At 35.9% G+C, this 19,990-nt stretch overlaps 1 protein-coding gene across 9 annotated transcripts in view; it reads left to right on the forward strand.

Moving 5' to 3' along the window:
* The window catches only part of GAS2 (growth arrest specific 2), a 180,216-nt gene that overhangs the window by 42,019 nt on the left and 118,207 nt on the right, over positions 1-19,990 (forward strand). For all 9 annotated transcript variants that reach the window (XM_086385714.1, XM_086385708.1, XM_086385710.1 and 6 more), the window contains one exon: positions 10,942-11,063. In XM_086385714.1, the coding sequence (XP_086241840.1) occupies positions 10,942-11,063 (122 nt within the window). The remainder of the gene's footprint in view (positions 1-10,941; positions 11,064-19,990) is intronic.

Raw genomic sequence — 19,990 nt, forward strand, 5'->3', positions numbered from 1 at the left:
GGAACTGTATCCACCAGAAGGAAGGGCCATCTTTCATTTATTCAAGGGAAAAGCATTTATCTCCATTATACAGAGGAACTCAGTTTAACTTAAACAGATGGGTTTCCTCCCTCTTTTGTGTGTTCACTGATTATTGTTTTATTAGCATTTTATTGACTTCAAGCTGTTTTCAGATATGGGCTCTCACAAGCATGGCAGTGTATACAGTAAGGCACAGACTTGGCATAAACTGCATGTGTTTGAACCCCAGATCTGCCAATTACTAGCATTGCAATCTTGGGCAAGTTATTTAATCTCTGTGCTTCAGTTTCCTCATTTATGAAGTGGTAATGAGAGTAGGGTTGCAGTGAGATTAAATAATTAAAATATGTACACTGCTTAGAATAGCGCCTGACATAAACTCTATGTGTGGTGGTGGTATTCCATTTATTCAGTCTAGTGATACAATTAATTTGATTTGGTGAGTAAGTTTATTTATTTATTCAACAAATATTTGAGTATGCAGCAGCATAATGTATTATTTGAATAAAATGGACTCTGGAATCAGAATGCTTGAATTCAAATCTCATTTCCATCACTTGCTAGCTTTGTGATATCAGGTAAGTATCTGAATGTGCTTGGGTTTTGTCATCTGTTAAATAAGTGTAATACTAGTATCGGAAAAGACTCTGATGCTGGGAGGGATTGGGGGCAGGAGGAGAAGGGGGTGACAGAGGATGAGATGGCTGAATGGCATCACCGACTCGATGGATGTGAGTCTGAGTGAACTTTGGGAGTTGGTGATGGACAGGGAGGCCTGGCGTGCTGCGATTCATGGGGTCGCAAAGAGTTGGACACGACTGAGCGACTGAACTGAACTGAACTAGTACCAACCTCAGGAGGATTGTTGTAGAGTCAACTGAGATCATCCATTTTAGAACAAGGTCTGACATACAGTAATCAGCTAACTATGGCAAATACTAGCTTTTGTGTTTATTGTATTGCAGCACAGTCTTCTGAGTACTAGAGGGTGGAGTGGTGATTAGGAATAGGCAGATTCTCTGTTCTTATAGAGCTTGGAGTAGATTGAATATGAAATTAATATTAAATAAGTGACAATGAATAATTAATTGGATTTGCTATAAACTGTATAAGATATAGATTGTAATAAGAATGTGAAAACAAGGAGGTGGGAGTGAGGCAAATAAACAAGGGCTTGGGGGAAATCCTTTTTAAGGGCCTTCCCTGTTGGCTTAGACAGTAAAGAATCTGCCTGCAATGCCAGAGACCTGAGTTCAATCCCTGGGTTGGAAGATCCCCTGGAGAAGGGAATGGCTACCCACTGCAGAAGGGAATGGCTACCCACACCCATGGACAGGGGAGCCTGGCAGGCTACAATCCAGGGAGTTGCAAAGAGTCAGACATGACTGAGTGACTTTTGCTTCACATATTGGAAACTGAGATCTAAAGAATAATTAATAGCTAAGCAGACAAATCATGGGAAAGAGCCTGGATAGAGAGAAAGGTATGTGTTGGATAGGAAGGAGTTTGGTGTATTGTAAGAACAGAGTGAAAGCTTGTGTCAACAGCATAGATTAAAGGAGAGGGGCAGGGAGATATATGAGATTTGTTGGACCTAGAGCATGTGCTGCTTTGAAGACCAGGTTGAGGAGCTTATAATTTATTGCACGATCTATGAGGAGTCCCTGAAATGTTCTAGGCAGGGAGAAATCATGATTAATTAGAGTATAGCCTGATTACACAGGTATGTTTCAAAGTCCCATGATTTTTCATCAGAAGCATTTTATTTGGTGAATGTGATCGTTTACAAAGTAGCTTGATCAGTGTGAGCAGCCCAAGACAGCCTCGAAGAATAGAGAGTCAGTGTATGTGTAATGGAAATATCCTTGGACTAAAAGTCAGGAGACCTGGCTTCTGACTGGGAGTCAGGAGACCTGGCTTCTGGTTCTGGCTCTGGCACTGGGTAGGAAACTTGCCCAAAGTCACTCAGCTATCTTTTCTGGGCTCAGTGTCCCCAACCATAAAATGAAGGGATTGGAGCAGACGATCTCTAATGTCCATTCCAGTTCCAAAAGTCTAAGTTTCCAAGAAATCCATCTCTTAAGACCCAGTTTAAAATCATCAATAGGCACAAACAAGGAGAAACCAATTTACATAAATGAATAATCATTCTTTTAAAGAATAAGAAGGCTAATGTTTTCAATATTAATTGTTGGTAACACAAATGCAACCAATAGCTTGTGAAATTTTCTCAGAAAAAAAAAATCTTAATCTCCAAGTACCACCTTCTGTTAACTTGAATTTATAAGAGTAGAAAATAATAAATTTTAAGTAAATATCCTCATGGTAACCTGGAAAGTAGACCAATAGCTTGAGATTATTTAAAATGATAAAGCATTCAGAGGTAATAAAATACATTATGTTCTAGAATGGTGATAATAAGGAAGGGAGAAAAATACATGGCTATGATATATTTTTATTACACATGATAGATACAATTAACATTCATATATTTTAGAAGGGAGCCATTAAAGCAAATTTTAAGATAATTTTTACTAGTCATTTTGTCACCCCAGAAATATTTGCAAACTTTATTATACAACCTTCTTTCAATTTTTAATTTTTATCTTCTTGAAGGTTAGGGATAGTTGGTTGAAGCCTAGAGACAGAAGGTTGAAAGTAGTTTCAAAATTCATCCGATCTCCCAATAAAGCATTTGAATTTTTTGGTGAGGTAGAAATTCGCATACTAAATTAAAGCTTTTAATAAGATTTTACCATTGTAGTTTGGACCTTACTTGTAGAAAAATTTCTTCTTTCTTTTTAGTAATACTTGACTAAACTGTAACTTTTTTTCTTCTATGTATTTCAATAAATATTAATGATATTCTGAATTCATATTTTTTGTTCCTACGTATCAAGTGTCCATTAAAAGATGGAACTTCTTAAAGAACACTCATTTTGCATTCAGGTTTTTGGGTGGATAAAAATTATTTGATAGAGAAGAAAGTTGTTTCACTGATTCATGCTGCTGCTGCTGCTAAGTCGCTTCAGTCGTGTCCGACTCTGTGCGACCCCATAGACGGAAGCCCACCAGGCTCGTCTGTCCCTGGGATTCTCCAGGCAAGAACACTGGAGTGGGTTGCCATTTCCTTCTCCAATGCATGAAAGTGGAAAGTGTAAGTGAAGTCGCTTAGTTGTGTTCGACTCTTAGCGACCCCATGGACTGCAGCCTACCAGGCCCCTCTGTCCATGGGATTTCCCAGGCAAGAGTACTGGAGTGGGGTGCCATTGCCTTCCCCTCACTGATTCATAGACCAATATTAAAATTTACGCTGTAAAGTAACAATAGCAAATTTGCAATAGCTAATTTTTAGACTAAAATTTGGACTTCCCTGGTGGTGCAGTGGTAAAAGAATCTGCCTGCCAATGCAGGAGACACAGGTTTGATCCCTGGGTTGGGAAGATCCGCTGGAGCAGGAAATGGCAACCCACTCTAGTATTCTTGCCTGGAAAATTTCATGAAGAGAGGGGCCTAGTGGGCTACAGTCCATGGGGTAGCAAAGAGTCAGACAGAACTAAGCACGCACATATAGCAATGGCAGACTAAAAATTTTATATTATGATATAAACCTGTCTTATGATAAATAATGAAGGTGAATAAATTGTCATAATAGTTAGGATTTGTTTATAGGGTAGCATACCAGTCTGATTCATGAGAAAATCACCAGGTGATATTTACTGACTGCTCCTATATCTTTGTAGTCCAAGTATGGTTTCTAATAGCTGGCACTGTGGAGTTTTATGACCAATATTTAGAAAAGACAGCAAAATAAACCTGAAGCAAAAGAATCTTGCCTCTTAAACATTTATCTGACCATTATCCCTTGCTATATATTAAATATACACATTTGACTTTATTTTAGGCTTTCTGTTTTTGTTATTTTTGTTCATGATTTGTTAATTATGTCCTTCAGACATATTTGAACGTCAAATGATTATACAAATAAACCTTGGGGAAAGACTTGTCACTTTGAGTAAGCAGTATGTTATTAAATTAATAGTCCCAGATTATAGCAACTACTTATCATTTAAATAGATGAGACACATTCTATGTATTTCATGATTTTGGGGCTTAGGCTTCCCTGGTGACTCAGTGGTAAAGAATCTGCCTGCAATGCAGGAGACGCAGGAGGCACGGGTTTGATCCCTGGGTGGGGAAGATGCCCTTGAGGAGGGCATGGCGACCCACTCCAGTATTCCTGCCAGAAAATCCCGTGGACAGAGGAGCCTGGCGGGCTGTGAATAGGACATAACTGAAGTGACTGAGCATGCACGCACACATCATTGTTGATGGTCTCCTGAAGACTGTTGTTGACTTAACTTTGAAATAAATATAGCAACATGCTGCTGCTGCTGCTATGTCTCTTCAGTCATGTCCAACTCTGTGCGACCCCATAGACAGCAGCCTACCAGGCTCCGCCATCCCTGGGGTTTTCCAGGCAAGAGTGCTGGAGTGGGTTGCCATTGCCTTCTCCATATACTAACATAAAAGTTCTCAAATTGTTTATTTCATTTGTATTTCTTTAATCATTTGAAAATGATGGTCTACCTTTATCTTCAATTATTAATAACACCACATGAATCACATGGGAGTATACTTTTGAAAAAAGATTTGTAGGTGTTAAACATCACAGAAATTGATATTGTTCTTAAGGATTTTAATTTGTTAGAGTATAGGTGTATATGTTTGGATATATGCAGGGACTTTGAGTAAATCAAAAGGTATATGACAAATCAAGCTAAGCTAAATTGATTTTACTTATAATTAGAAATGCATTATGACAGTTGATGTTAGAGTGATTTCCCCTTTCTTAGACTTTCCTAGATGCACATAAAAGAAAATTCAGTTGTTATATGCTTACTGTGATCGATATATTGGGTTGGCCAACAAGTTTGTTTGTGTTTTTCTGTACCATCTTATGGAAAAACCTGAATGAACTTTTTGGCCAACCTATTTTAATATTTTTATTTTTTCAGTTATTTCTAAAAATCCCATTTTTAGCATTAAAAAGTTAAGCACCTATTTAGTGGAGTTGCTGCTGTCTAACAAGGTAGGAACAGCTCTCTTTTCTTTTTTCGTAAAACCGTTTTACTAAGTACTTATCCTGCAGAGAGCTCATATTCTTGATGTAGTCAATAAAAATTCCTTAGGAAAGGTGGTATCTTATGCTAGTTCAGAAGTTTAAAGAATCAAGTTTATGTTCACAAGTTGACACCTTTCAGAGCAGTTACTCCCTAATTCTTTTCACCCAACTTTTCCAGTGGAAGCGACTCTGTCTTTTCTTGATACAAATGAGGGGTAGACTCTGAATCTGTGTGGAGCAGGTGCTGATCTGGGGTTTCTGGGTATAATCCATCATTTCCTATCTTACAACCTTTACATTTCAGTCTCAAGACACTAATTTGAGTTGATAGCAGACAAGTTGCTTTGAGTTCTCTAATTGGATAAGTAGACCATGATTGAGAGGTGCAGTGGAGACTGGAGTAGAATTTGATCATATCTGGATCACCCTTAAGATAAAATATACAGGTTTTCTTGTGCAGTGAATTAGGCTACGTATCAGGGCACTCGTGTGTTTGTGTTAAGTTGCTTCAGTCATGTCCGACTCTTTGTGAGCCTGTGAACTGTAGCCTATCAGGCTTCTCTGTCCATAGCATTCTCTAGTCAAGAATACTGCAGGGTTGCTATTTCCTACTCCAGGGGATCTACCCAACTCGAGATGGAACCTGCATCTCTCATGTCCGCCCTGCAGTGGCCAGTGGGTTCTTTACTACTAGTGCCACATAAAAAGCCCTTCCATATCAGAGCATGCCTAAATGGTATTCTCCATCATTCACCAGTCTGAAAGGTGGACTGCTGTTCATTTCTCGGCACCACTATCTTCAGCCCCATTCTGTCTTGATTTTTTTCTGAGGGAGTTTCTAGAGAGAAAGATTCTGTGAAGTTTTCTACAAAGAAAAAGACAACTGCATTGAATGCACTATTATAGGAAATAGTCATTTGTATATTTAGCTAACACTAACCAAGCATGGTGGTTAAGAACGTAGACTCTATAACTAGACTTTTTGGGTTAAAGAGCCAGATTCACTGTGTGAGCTTAAGCAAGTTATTTAATCTAAATACATCAATTTCATCATCTGTAAAATGGATACAATATAAACGCCCTGCGGTTTTGTGAGATTAAAAACATGAATTCATGTAAAGTGCTTGACATATAGTGAGAACTCAAATGTTAAATATCATTATTAGATACTGTCATATTTTAGGAAACTGCTAACTTACTAGGAGGAAAACATTATTTCCTAGCCAAATAAAAGATAAAGGTGATAATCTTTATGGAAATGATGGCTAGCACACATTTCTGGGAGAAATACACTTGTATGTACAAGTATGTGTGCTGATTTTACTTACCTGACAAAATATTTCAGTAGATGATTATCTCATATCATTGTGCCCTCATATTTTAAGAGGAAGTGACTGATCACAATATTTAACCAACCTCCCTGATCTCTGTCTACTGGCACTGGTCATGACTGAACTGATGGTGTGAAGATCAAAGTCCAGAATTATGAACCCAGAAAGTAAACATATTTCTTCTAGACTTGGCTATTTTGGGTTAACCTTCAAGCCAATAATATAGACAACCCAGTGTGGGCTGGTACGCCACCATCATTTAATTGTATCTATTCATTACCCCTTCTTTCCCTAATTATGCAAAAAAAAAAAAAAAAGGAAAGATAGGATTGGGGAAGAAATAAGTCTACGATACTAGAATCCTACTATTTCTAGCATGCATCATCTAATGTCTCAAGCCAGCTACACAATTTATATTAAAGATCTGGTTCTGCGTGACAGAGATTTACCTTTGTATAGAGTTCCCTTGAGAAATTGTAATTAGTAATTCGTAGTCTATTCTGTTGGATTTGTTGTGATTAAATTCAATCAACTTTATATTCTGTTTTTAATATATTTTTGGTAATATTAATGCAGAAAGTATGATAATATATCATCCCATATAAGGATTATAGTTGATTTCTTAAAATTATACACTATATTTAAAGTATATATTTTATGATTCTTAATTGTTGGATGGAAAATATGTTATATGTGAAGGTTTAAAAAAATTCTCTGCTTGCACTTTTCCTTCATTTGAGTCATACATTTCAGCCATGAAGTATGTAATAGTGTCTGCTTTAGCCAAAAGAAAAAGTCCCACCTTTTGGAGCTATAAAATATACAGAATTGAAAGCTGGCACCTAATATATTTTTCATTAGGTACAGATGTTCAATGTAAAATTCCTCAAATATTCATGAAAAGCAGGATAACAAAAATTTTTTCAGGTATAATTCAGAAAAAATAAAAGTCATACCTTTTGGTAAATTGCTAATGACTTTTTAATGAATGTCATTTTTCTTTTTATGACTTAGAAGTTCTTTTAAATTTACGTACCCTTGTCACTTAACATTATAATAGAATCTTTAAGTTTAGGTAAATTTTACCTTCTTTACCTTGACATATTAAAAAAATATTTCTAATATTTATTTTTTATGCTTGTTTGTAAAATAACTTTCTTATTATTGTTAGAAAATGCAATCCAATATGGTGAATATATAATAAAAATTCTGTTACGCTGGCTTTTTGTATCTTGAGACTGCTACTTTAATTCCTGAATTGAGTTGAACTGCATACAATTTTGAAGTAGTAATAGTTCTGTATAGACTATCTCTGTGGTGAGTACTTAGAGCTACTGATGTTTTGCCACCTGCAGAAATCATTATCCTAACTGAGGGCTAAAATGTGAACTATCCAGTAGGGAAAAAAGAACATAAAAAAAGTAATTCTTTTTCCTCTTTCACCTGCCCTTCCCCCCCAAACTATAAAAAAAATCATTTAAAACAGATGTTTCTTAAAGACCAAATGAATTAGATATTGTGAGTTTAACTTTAAGCCAGTAGTTTATCTCTTGTTCCAGTTGGTTTATATTTAAGTGTTTGCAGAATTGAACTACATACATTTTTCTCAAGATAAAATGTAATCCTATGACTCTCTGTGTAAAACTTTAAAATACCTCCTTTTTATTTTTTTGCCTTAACTTCTTTTTTTTAAAATTTTATTTTATTTTTGAACTTTATATACTTGTATTAGTTTTGCCAAATATCAAAATGAATCCGCCACAGGTATACATGTGTTCCCCACCCTGAACCCTCCTCCCTCCTCCCTCCCCATACCATCCCTCTGGGTTGTCCCAGTGCACTAGCCCCAAGCATCCAGTATCGTGCATCGAACCTGGACTGGCATCTCGTTTCATACATGATATTTTACATGTTTCAATGCCATTCTCCCAAATCTTCCCACCCTCTCCCTCTCCCATAGAGTCCATAAGATTGTTCTATACATCAGTGTCTCTTTTGCTGTCTCGTACACAGGGTTATTGTTACCATCTTTCTAAATTCCATATATATGCGTTATTATACTGTATTGGTGTTTTTCCTTCTGGCTTACTTCACTCTGTATAATAGGCTCCAGTTTCATCCACCTCATTAGAACTGATGCAAATGCCTTAACTACTCTTCACAAAAATAATACCCAACATTTTCTCAGAGTTTTACAAGAGTTTGTTTCTTCATTTGTTAATTCACATGCCCACTGAACAAATTTACTAGGTACATTCTATGTAAGTAACATTCTGCTTACCTCTCTAGGATATATATACCTCTAAAGGTTTTTAATGTACTGATGATGACAGGAACTTTATGCAAAGCATATCAGCCATAAAGGAAGTTTGATGAGTGTCAGACTGAATGATACTCATAAGTATGAACATATAGAAAGGCAATCAATTGTGTGCTCAGAGAATCTCTCTGTATTTCTGATTAAAAGTAGAATTTGGCTAGGCAGATAAAAGATAAGGGGGTGTTGCAGGCAGAGGCCATGCCTAGAACAAAGGCACCAGAGTGGAAATGGCAAGGTCTGCTAATGGACCTGGGAAGGCAGGGTGCAGACCAGGAGCGAGGTATAAGGCAGTTCAAATAGAAAGGTAGACTAGCAACATATGAGAAGACTTAGTATACTGGATCACAGTGTATATGTTTTATCTTTTAGGTAGAAGAGAAGATAAGGGACTATGCCACAAAGATGAAGATTGACTCAGTGAGGATTGTGTTTAGCAATATCAACTTTGGTGGTGATTGTATGTTCTGGAGACAGAAGTTGAGGACTTGAAGACTAGTCATTGCTCTTGTTGATAGAGTTTAGGTATCAGATTATAAATTTTTTATTAAGATTATGGTTCTAGAAACAGAAGGAAACTTGTATTCTGAGAATTACAAAACTAGGAAAAGGAAAGCGCTTTGGGAAGGGAGTTTTGAGGAACATTTAAGGAAGAGATTAATGGTTTTATAGAGCTGAGGGGATGAAGCAATCAGGAGAGATAAAGAATACAGTTTCTTTGGGGGGTTGACAAAAATGTACTAACATTGACTGTGATGATAATTGTACAATTCTGTGAATATATTCAAATTCATTGAATTATGTACTTTGACGGAGAAGGCAATGGCACCCCACTCCAGTACTCTTGCTTGGAAAATCCCATGGACGGAGGAGCCTGGTGGGCTGCAGTCCATGGGGTCGCTAAGAGTCGGACACGACTGAGCGACTTCACTTGCACTTTTCACTTTCATGCATTGGAGAAGGAAATGGCAGCCCACTCCAGTGTTCTTGCCTGGAGAATCCCAGGGACGGGGAAGCCTGGTGGGCTGCCGTCCATGGGGTCGCACAGAGTTGGACACGACTGAAATGACTTAGCATGTACTTTGAATGTGTGAGTTGTAAGATATGTGAATCATATCCCCATAAGGCTTTTACAAAGTGAAAGAAAAACAGAAGAAAGAAAATATACTTTGGGAGCATGTAAAAAAGAAGGAAAATAACTTTTACCCATTGAAATGTCAGAGATGGATAACTGTGAATTATGTTCATAAGACTGGTAATTGAAGCTATGGATGTTTATGAGGAAAGGCAAAAAAGCAGGGATATGAACTTGATAATTCCATACTTTAGGCACTGGGTCAGAAAGGGGAGGAATGGTTAGAGGGATAGTGATTTCTTATAGAGAGTTTATTACTTGCATTAACTTTACCTGTATTATTGTGTCAACTTAAAAAAATGGACAAAGTGAGAGTTGTGAGTTAAGTTTAAATGGGGCAAAATGAGGACTGCAGCCGAGAAGACAGCACCTCAGATAGCTCTGAGAGACTGCTCTGAAGAGGCAGGGAGGAAAGGTCAGTACATATGTGATTTTGGTGAAAGGGAAATACATGCAATCAAGTACATATTTTTCCAGAAGGTTTCTGCTAGTCTCATGAAACTTTTTGCTAGTCATGAGAAACAGTGGCCACTGTGAAGGATTTCAGTGTTTTTCTAGATATGAGCGGTTTTCCCTGGTGGCTCAGAGGGTAAATAATCTGCCTGCAATGAGGGAGACATGGGTTCGTTCCTTGGGTTGGGAAGATCCCCTGGAGAAGGAAATGGCAACCCACTCCAGTATTCTTGCCTGAAGAATCCCATGGATGGAGGAGCCTGATAGGCTACGGTCCACGGAGTCACAAAGAGTTGGACACAACTGAGTGACTTCACTTTCCTTTCCTAGATATGAGGAGATAAAAGAATTGGGCTCATAAAGAGATCAAATTGAGACCAAAGGAAAACAAAATTCCAAAGAAGCCATTTTTTTTTTCAGTGATCTCTTATCCCAGATATGTAACTCAGCAGTAAATGGAATTTTGGTGATTAAAACTGCATCAAATATGTTGGCATGAATGTCACGTTTGGGTTGGGGAATGACTGTGCTTTTATAAGACTTCTTTTTGTTATTGCAGGGAAGGAAATTACAGCAGAGACTTTTATGGAGAAGTTGGATAATGGTGCCTTGCTCTGTCAACTTGCAGAAACTGTGCAGGAGAAATTCAAAGAGAGCATGGACACTACCAAGCCCACCAAGGTAAAAGATCCCAAGGCAAAATCACTCACTGTCAGATGGCGGACTGCATTTGCGATAGCTTACAAATTGAGTTTAATTGGAGGATTTTGTTGTGAATGGATGCATTAATTCCTCTATTAACAACAAAACATGGAGAGTGCTTTCTAATTAGGTACCGTGTTATTTGTACTCTAATTACAGATGATCCTTTTGGTTAAGTTTAATTAAATAGAAGGTTATGGAAATTGGCATTAATAGGAAACAAATACTGTATAAAAACTGGTTGAATCTGATATATTGATTTAAAATATAGCAGAGAAATAATATGTCATCAGGCAATGAACAAAATCTAGCTAAGAAAGACATCCTGAATAGGTCTTTGTTTCCAAATAGAATTATTATGGCTGTATATTGGAACAAAATACCTGGAATATGTAATTTTTTTGCTCTTTTTAAGTAAGCAGTAGATTGAACTAAGTAACTATGGACAAGTTATTTTCTTTCTGACTGTTCAGATTTCTTTTTTGCACATTGTTTTAATACTTTCCCTAGCTATTATAAACACATAATAAAAGTGTGGTGTTAGATATTTTTGAAGGGAACAATGTAGATGAAACTTTTCTTAATTTTATATAGAGAAGGAAAAGGGGTAAGAAAAAATGAGGTTAAAATAATATTAAGACAGCTTAAAAGAAAAAGAAAAAAAACTTTCTGCAACTCTGGCAAAAGAAAAAGAAAAGCTGATTATGTAAAGTTTCTTTATGATTACTGAACTAAAAATCTAAACCAAAGATCAAGCTCCCTGAATTAATATATTTCTTTTTATAGCACTGTAGTTAGTTTGGGGATAAATTTTTCTTTAGTTTTTTATATCACTCTGTAAAGTATTACATAATATACAAAGCCCCTCCATTTTTTTTTTTTTTCCATCTTAAAATCAGCTCTGTGAAAGTGTTAGTTCAGTGGCTCCCAAACCTTGCTGGGCCAAGGAATCACCTGAAGATCCTTAAAAACTATGGGGCCTGGCTCCTTTACCTGAACATCCCAATTTAATCCATATGGAGAGGGACCTGGGGGCTGGGGTATCTAAACAACTCTGCAGGTGATTCTGACGTGCAGCAAAGTTTGGGAACCACTGAGTTCATTTTTCTGCATTTAGATGCAGATTAGATGATTTGTGAAAGATCACCCTGCTAGTAAATGATGGAGCAAGAACTTGGCATAGTGGGCCTCTTTCCAAGACAAGTGCTCTTTCATTTTGGTTCTCTGTGCATAGCTTAGACATGAAGAAATTGCTTATGAAAATACAAATTTAATGTTACAACTGTTAGGACACCTATTTTTCTCTGTGGCTTCCATGATAACGTAATTGGTCTCTACTTCTGTTCACTAATGAGAAAACATGATGCCTAGAAGGACAGTGTGTATAGAAAATTTACTCTCAAATAACAGAGGAAAAAAAAGTATTGTGCCTAAACTTGTTTGAAAGCATAACCTTCGTGTTGGCTAGATCCTGCAACCTCTATTTGTATTATGTATTGTTGAGAAAAGAAAGCTCATTGTCTCCTTATTAAGATCGTGAACTCTTCCAATTAACAAAGTGTAAACAAGGTACAGTTTTCTGGTTTTATTTTGTAAACTTCTGCTTTTTAAAACAGAAACTAAGATCCCTTAATAGAATTATAAGACTGTCAAGGGTAAGATAGCCCCCAAAGCATTACTCTATTGCACAAAGGCTTTGATATTGAACAGATTTTGCTTGGGTTCTAGTTTTATTATTTATTGAGTGGGTGTGTCTGAGCCTTGGCTTCATTATCTGTAAAATAGGATTAAAAAGCATGTATCTGTGCCTCCCAGAGAGTATGACACAAAAAAACTTATGATAAACATTACCTCTCTTCCCCATTTGAGAGAGTTAAAAGATCCTGATGAGAATTTTAGATTTACTAGAGGAAATCAGAAGAAAAAGTATTTTGTGAAAGTTTAGAGTTAGCATGTAACTGTTATATCCAAATATAAGTATATTTGCCCCAAATCTCCATAAAAATATATAATATTAAGGATAGCTAGAGGTTGAGTTTGTTAGCTATTTCCTTTGAAACATTTATTTCAAATTATATTATTTTTATAATAAGACTATAAAACATAAAAAGAAACAAAGGAAAATTTTCTTTCAAAGTGAGTAAAACTGCAACAAGATTTTATTAAACAACTTTCTTGACCCTAAGTCATTTAAGTGAATAAAAGTGTATTAAATACAAGTGAATCAAGTGTATTTTGATTATGATAAACATATTTTAGCATAAAAGCTCAATCGTCATAATTAAACAAGTGTAGATTTTTAAAAACCCATTATGACCTAACTTTCAGTGCTTAGAAAGTCAAATTTATTCTGAGTTAGAAGTTAACACAATTGCTTTTGCCTGAATTGCCTTCTGTGCCCTTGGCAAAATTCATATATTTCACAACTTACTTCCAAAGCAGCTTAAATCAAAATAGCATGTGCTTTATTTTATGAAAAATGCAAAGACAGCTAGTTTTTCTTTTTTTGACTTTTACGAGAAATTTTCCAAAAGATGAAAAGCCAAATGGCTAATATCTTCATAGCTATTGTTCATAAATATAATTTTGTCACAATTCATGGTTTTTCGATCCATCTTTGTCTATAAACAGAAATAGTTGTTATTTGAGATTCTACAGCATTTTGTTATTATTAAATCTAAATTTAAACTAGCATAGACTTACTAAAACCCAGGTAGTTGAGTTTAAATGGACTATTTCCCTTAGGAAAAAAGGGAGACTTTCAAATTGAAGGTTACAATATTAAGGTCACAATATTAAGTTTGCTTACATGTGTAAGTAATTATTTTCCACCTTGGCATTTTGAAATTTAAGAACAACTGTGGAAGAGATAATGAGCTGACCAATTACTTTGCTGAATTAGTGAAACTATAATGTTTAGGAAGATGTTAAAACAGAATAACTTAAAAAAATCGACAACAAATTTGATCCCATCTAAAGTCACGTTGTAGGAAGTCCTTTGTAATTTTTTTACAGCAGCTTAAATCTCATGTTCTTATTCTCATAGTAATATTTTTACTTTTCCTGATTGATGGTTAATTTGGGAATTTTACAGCTGTGTAAACACATTAGAGTGAGTAAGTTATGTCTGGTATGTGTGAAGCATGTCTGTGTTAAGAGTGATTTAAACACTATTAATATTTGCAAGTAAATTGAATAAATAGGTTAGACAGTTTACGTATTTAATATTTTAGTTATAAATGCATGACTCATAGCCTATTCTGACTTAATAAAATACCCTGAATGAAAATAAATTATATCCTATGATTCTTTCCAAGCATCAGTGGATCAATTTAAAAAATAGCCACTCTACGTTTTTAGCTGTGAGTAGTTAATCTTAGCCTTTGGGTTTTCTCATTTTGCATGGGAGCAATGCAGAGATTTCACAAAATTAGGCCATAGTTGGGTAGAAGCATTTGAGTCCAGTGGGCTGCAAGTGAATGTATAATTTGGTTTTGATTAGTTTAAATATACCATAATCTGATCAATTCATTATAAAAAATAAATTTTAATAATCCAAGAACTGAGGAACTTTAACAGCAAAAATCTGAACAGAATTAACTTTCCAATATCCTGCTGAGATTTGAAAACCAAAACAAGTGGTAAGTCCACGGTTAGGTTTTATGCCTTTTGACCCTTAATTGCCTGACTCAACTTGGCATCTCCAGTCAAAACAAAATAATCATTACATCTTACATGTAATCATTATATTACATATGAACTTTCATGTCCTGGTCTAAAGAGTTCAATTGCAGGAACACTTTGTTATTGTATGTTTACTGTTTTTCTTCTCAGTCATAACTTGCTGATTTGTGTACACGATTCTCTGAACCACTGGGGCATTGACATGGTGCAAAAATACTCAAAAGATTCAACCTCTCTTTTTCTCCTAACATTCCTTTCTGTTTGTCTCATTTATCTTAAGAGACTCTACCCTAGACATCAGAGTTCCCCTAGGTTCAGAGCTTCCTTTGACTTCAAAGAGCCCTGGGTGGTTAGATCAGGTTTGAAGTACATGAAGGGAAAAAGAAAAAAAAAAAAAAGAAGTTCTGTTACTTGGTAAATGCTGCATTATGCTCCAAGGAAGGAACTGAGCTTTCAGTGTCTAAATGTGGAATCCAGCCCTTGTTTACGGCAAAGGGGAAAGAACATCCTAGTCAGATAGAATACCCAGAGTACATTTGCCCATCGAGAATACCTGAGATCGCAGTACCTGAGGATGTTGTATTATCCAGGAATTAAATACAACATAAATATTAGAGTTTTTCCCCTCAAAAATCAATAGCACATTTTGTTCAGAGAATATCTTATCAAGATTGAATTCAGAGAAATTGAGAAATTTGTGTGTATGGCTGATATCTCGGACAGAACAGGAAAATTTGGTAGAAGTGATAAAAGGTTTTTGAAAAGAAAATCTCAGCTGTGATTATTGTACAGGAATCTGTATCTAGCTATGCAACTAAAATAACTGAATATTTCTTAAGAAATCCATGATTTTGAAATGCCAATATATTGCCAGTATTAAACCAACAGTAAATCATGACAAGAAGAAGGAAATATAGGTAGAATGATATAGAAATAAATGATTTTTGATGGGCTATCTTGCTGCCTGGGTTTAAGAAGAAAAAAACAGGAAAGTCAGTAATAAAGTCAAATTCCTCAGAGCTAAAGGAAATAAATATAAATATCGTCAAATTTTGAATAAAGTCAATTATTTCCTATTATAAAAGTTAAATTCTCTTGTCCTTATTTCTCTGAGTCCCTGAACACTGGACAAAATTTTCATTTCTAGCTTAGGGATAACGAAATGTCTTGCTTAACGTTTTTATCTTTGTGAGTTTTTTTCTGTTCTGTGCCTTCTTACAGGGCACGCATGCTTAGTCGCTCAGTCATGTCTGACTCTCTGTGACGCTATAGACTCCAGCCTGCCAGGCTTCTCTATTTATAGGGTTTTCCAGGCAAAAAGTGATACACATGAATGGGGCTTATGTGCTATAGCATAAATGTTGGTGTATAACATGAAATGATATGAAAACATTCCTGACTATTTTTTCACCCATTGTCAGCTAGGCATAGGAGACTTGATGTGGATTTATATATGCAGACTGAGGAAGAAAAGTAGTGTGAAAAGGTGGGTAGGATAGGAAGTGAATAATGTGCTAATGGAATTTACCTGGCTCTTCAGGCCTGATTGAACTAATCCCATAGGTGACACTTTTACTCCATGGTAGAGTATTGCTGAGTACAACTGAAAATAGGACCAAGTTGATTATCTGGCACTAAGTTTGTTATAAACCATTCAAGTTTCATTGGCGTTAGTATCCTAAAACTGAGATTCAACCTCCATCAGACAACCATAGCTAGCTAGGAACCCTTGAATGATGTCCTTTACAAACAAGGCAATTTCCCTACATTGTCTACTCTACTGGACTCAGAAACTTTTTTTTGTTGGCAAAACTCCCTTCCTGGATACTCATGGAATTTATCTTACACCTGATAGAATGAATATATTTTATGAAGTCATCTAGATTTCCTCCTATTTCTGCTCTTCAGGATCAAATCAGTAAAATATCATGAGAGTGGGAGAGTTGATATCTTGTGGGATGTTGAAATCCTCATGGTTCCTATAGGTTATGTCACAGAGCTGAAGCTGATGTGCAAGACAGTAAGTGCTCTGTTATTTTTGTCAAGTATATGTAAACTGCTTCTGGAGTTTTCTATTTGTCAGGATTAAGAAAATTACATTTTCCTTACCAATAGTTGCATGCCAAGTCCCAGAATATTTATTCTTACATTTCAGTGAAAAGACCACATCTGGAACAACTACATCTGGATAGTAGCATGAATTCCTGAATTTTTTTCAAAATTGTGATATCTTAATTGGTCCTTCTATCAAATATGAATTTATTCCCTGTCTCAGGGAATAAAAATTCTGAAAACTGCTAAGAATACCCATACCAAATACACATTCAGGAAAAAAAAATAAAATCAACCACTGATGTGTTCATAGGCACAATGGTCATAGTGTAACATGGACTTAGGTCAGGTACCTGTCTATCTCCTGATCCCCACAAGGCATAGCCGTCTCCCTAAAGCATAGGAAACAGTTGAGGTCACTTTGATTATTAGAAGGAAGCTTTACAGTAAAGGCTTGAGATCGGCATTCCTTTCATTCACTGGGCTCTGGGTCATCAAATTGGCTCTTATCTGTTAGAGCACTGCACCATATTATGATATTTAGCATTTGACTTGTTTTGTTCTTTATTTATTCCTTTATTCTACTCTAAGATCCTTGAAAACATGGTTTGTGTTTCATTCATATATGGGTCGATTATAATAACTGGCATATAGGTGCTCAGTTGACATGTTTTGGATGAATAAATAAGTGAATGAATGAATCAATGGACTAATGCAGACATTTACTTATAGATCCAGATGTTATTATGAGATGATTTTTTAATCCTTAAGACTTCAATTCTTATCAAGTTGGGAATTCCTTCCTCTGCTGGTTTTGCTTGGCTCAAAAGTCTTTGACCTATTAATACAAAATCATACGGAACAAAATTGACTTTCTAAGGAATGGACAAAGCAGGAGATTGGAGGATTTTAGGGTGGAAGAACAAGGACATTAAAAGCACTGACAAGAGGTGGCCTGAGCAATAGACCGTGGAGGTCTAGACTAGTTAGTAAGGAACGGTGGAGGAGGTTGGTTCTTTAGTCAATTGTAGGTGTTATTTTATATTCACATGTCACATTTATTATTTGAGTTCAGAGTGTTAGCTACAACTAAAAATAATGATACAAGGAACATATTAAAATATCCAAATGTTTTATTCACTTTGAGAATTTTATTTCAATGCCTGTTTATGATGTTTGCCATAGTTCCTGAAAAATAAAATAAAGATGAGATGAGTGATAACCAATAGTTTTATGAGTTTGTTCACCATTGAGTATTAAGAGGAAGAATAATTGTAGGGCCTTTCATGTGACAGGTTCTCAAGAGATAGTTTTGACCTGAAATGAAGTATTGTTATAGCAATTAAGGATTGTGTTTTTCAATCACAGAAGAAGCCATAAAGATGAAATTGCCATGTTTGTTTCTTATTTTTCTTTGCATCTTTTTCTCAATAACTGCCCCTCCAGTCCAATAAAACAGTTGGTGAGCGAAATGGCACTAAAAGAACTGTTGTTTCATCTCAGCCCTTAATTAGCTATCTACCAAAACACTGTTTAACAACCAAGGTAAAAGTAAAGTTTCTGTAAAACTGTAAGAGGGAATCAGAGAATTTCAGTGCTCAGGAATAATAAGCAATAAATATTGCTATTGGCTTTCCAAAATTGTGTTATTTTATTTACCAATAGATAACTCAAAAAGAAAGATAAAAATGGTCATAAAGGGTAGCAAGTTCACATATTATCAGCCTTTAATAATATAGAATATTATAAATATAAATATTTCATAATAATTGAGTCCTACTTATGTATGTCATTTTAAAATTTGATAATTGGTGAGTTTATTTTAGGAACAGGAGATAATATTATTCATTTGGATATTTATGTATATATGTGTTGTTGGTGAGAAAGAGTATGGCATAAAGATAGACCCAAGGAATTTACTCTCAAGGAATATAGTCTACTCCAGGGATTTACTGTCTGTTAGGGAGAATATAAAGGGCTTCCCAGGGGGCACTAGTGATAAACAACCCGCCTGCAAATGCAGGAAACATAAAGAGACGGGTTTGATCCCTGGGTCTGGAAGATCCCCTGGAGGAGGGTATGGCAACCCACTCCTATATCCTTGCCCGGGAAATCCCATGGAAAGAGGAACCCGGCAGGCTGCAGTCCATGGTGCCGCACAGAGTCAGACGCTACTGAAGCGACCTAGCGTGCATGCAGGGAGAATATATGTATGTGGTAGTAGATAGATTTTCAGATCAAGTAAAATATAATTTATTATTGTTATGTTTACCTTCTTTCTTACTTACCTATACCAGTAGGTGCTGACCTTTTTGTATGAGCAAAAACAAGTCATTTACCCCTAAGTTCTAATGTTCCTTTTACATTGGAGTTTACATCTGATGAGCTTTTTGTGCTAAGAGATGTTAGAGAGGATGTTTTTAGCCCCATTGTAAAACTCGACAGAATTCCCACAATCCAAAATGAGGGGGAGAAGAAGAAAGGCCAGGTAAATTTGCCAAGTTTCAGAGGTTACAAGTTTATGTGGATCTGCTGATAAAGGCCTTTCCTTCAAATCTTTTTGGAAAACTGTTTCAAAAGTTCCAAGTGTAGGATACTATTTAGTAGTGTGAATGAGGGTTGCATTAAAGATATGTGAAGCATAAGACAAAAAATAAAGCATGTTGAACTGAAATTCCGGAAAACGTGAAAAAAAATTAAAACAAATCCTGGATTAGAAGGAAGCTCATACACACACACACACACAAGCATAGACATCCACATTTTTTCATCTGCATCAGAGCACCAACAGATTGTTGCCCCCCGAGCATAAAAGCAAACCTGATCAAATATTTCCATGATGATATCATCTATTCCACTTACATGCTCACATCCTGCATTTTAACCACATTCAGGCACATGGGCAAGACGAAATTGTAAAAAATAGTGTAATTGGGGAACTATTTTCATGATATTTGATAGCACTCATTGTGGTCACTGCTGTTTCAAAGCACTGTGGATATAGAATATTGTGTCAAGAAAAGTCACTCTCACCATATGGAAAGAAGAAAATTAATTAATTTAAAATGAGCTGTTACTAAATGCTTTGGAGAAATTCAGGTCATTTAACAAATCAATAATGATTATGCATACCATTTATTAATGGAGAGCATACCCAGATTTTACAATAA

The sequence above is a fragment of the Bos grunniens genome, chromosome 29 (genome assembly GCF_055505025.1).
Source record: "Bos grunniens cultivar Pamir isolate PY7600 chromosome 29, Bosgru_T2T1.0, whole genome shotgun sequence".
Classification (NCBI taxonomy): Eukaryota; Metazoa; Chordata; class Mammalia; order Artiodactyla; family Bovidae; genus Bos; species Bos grunniens.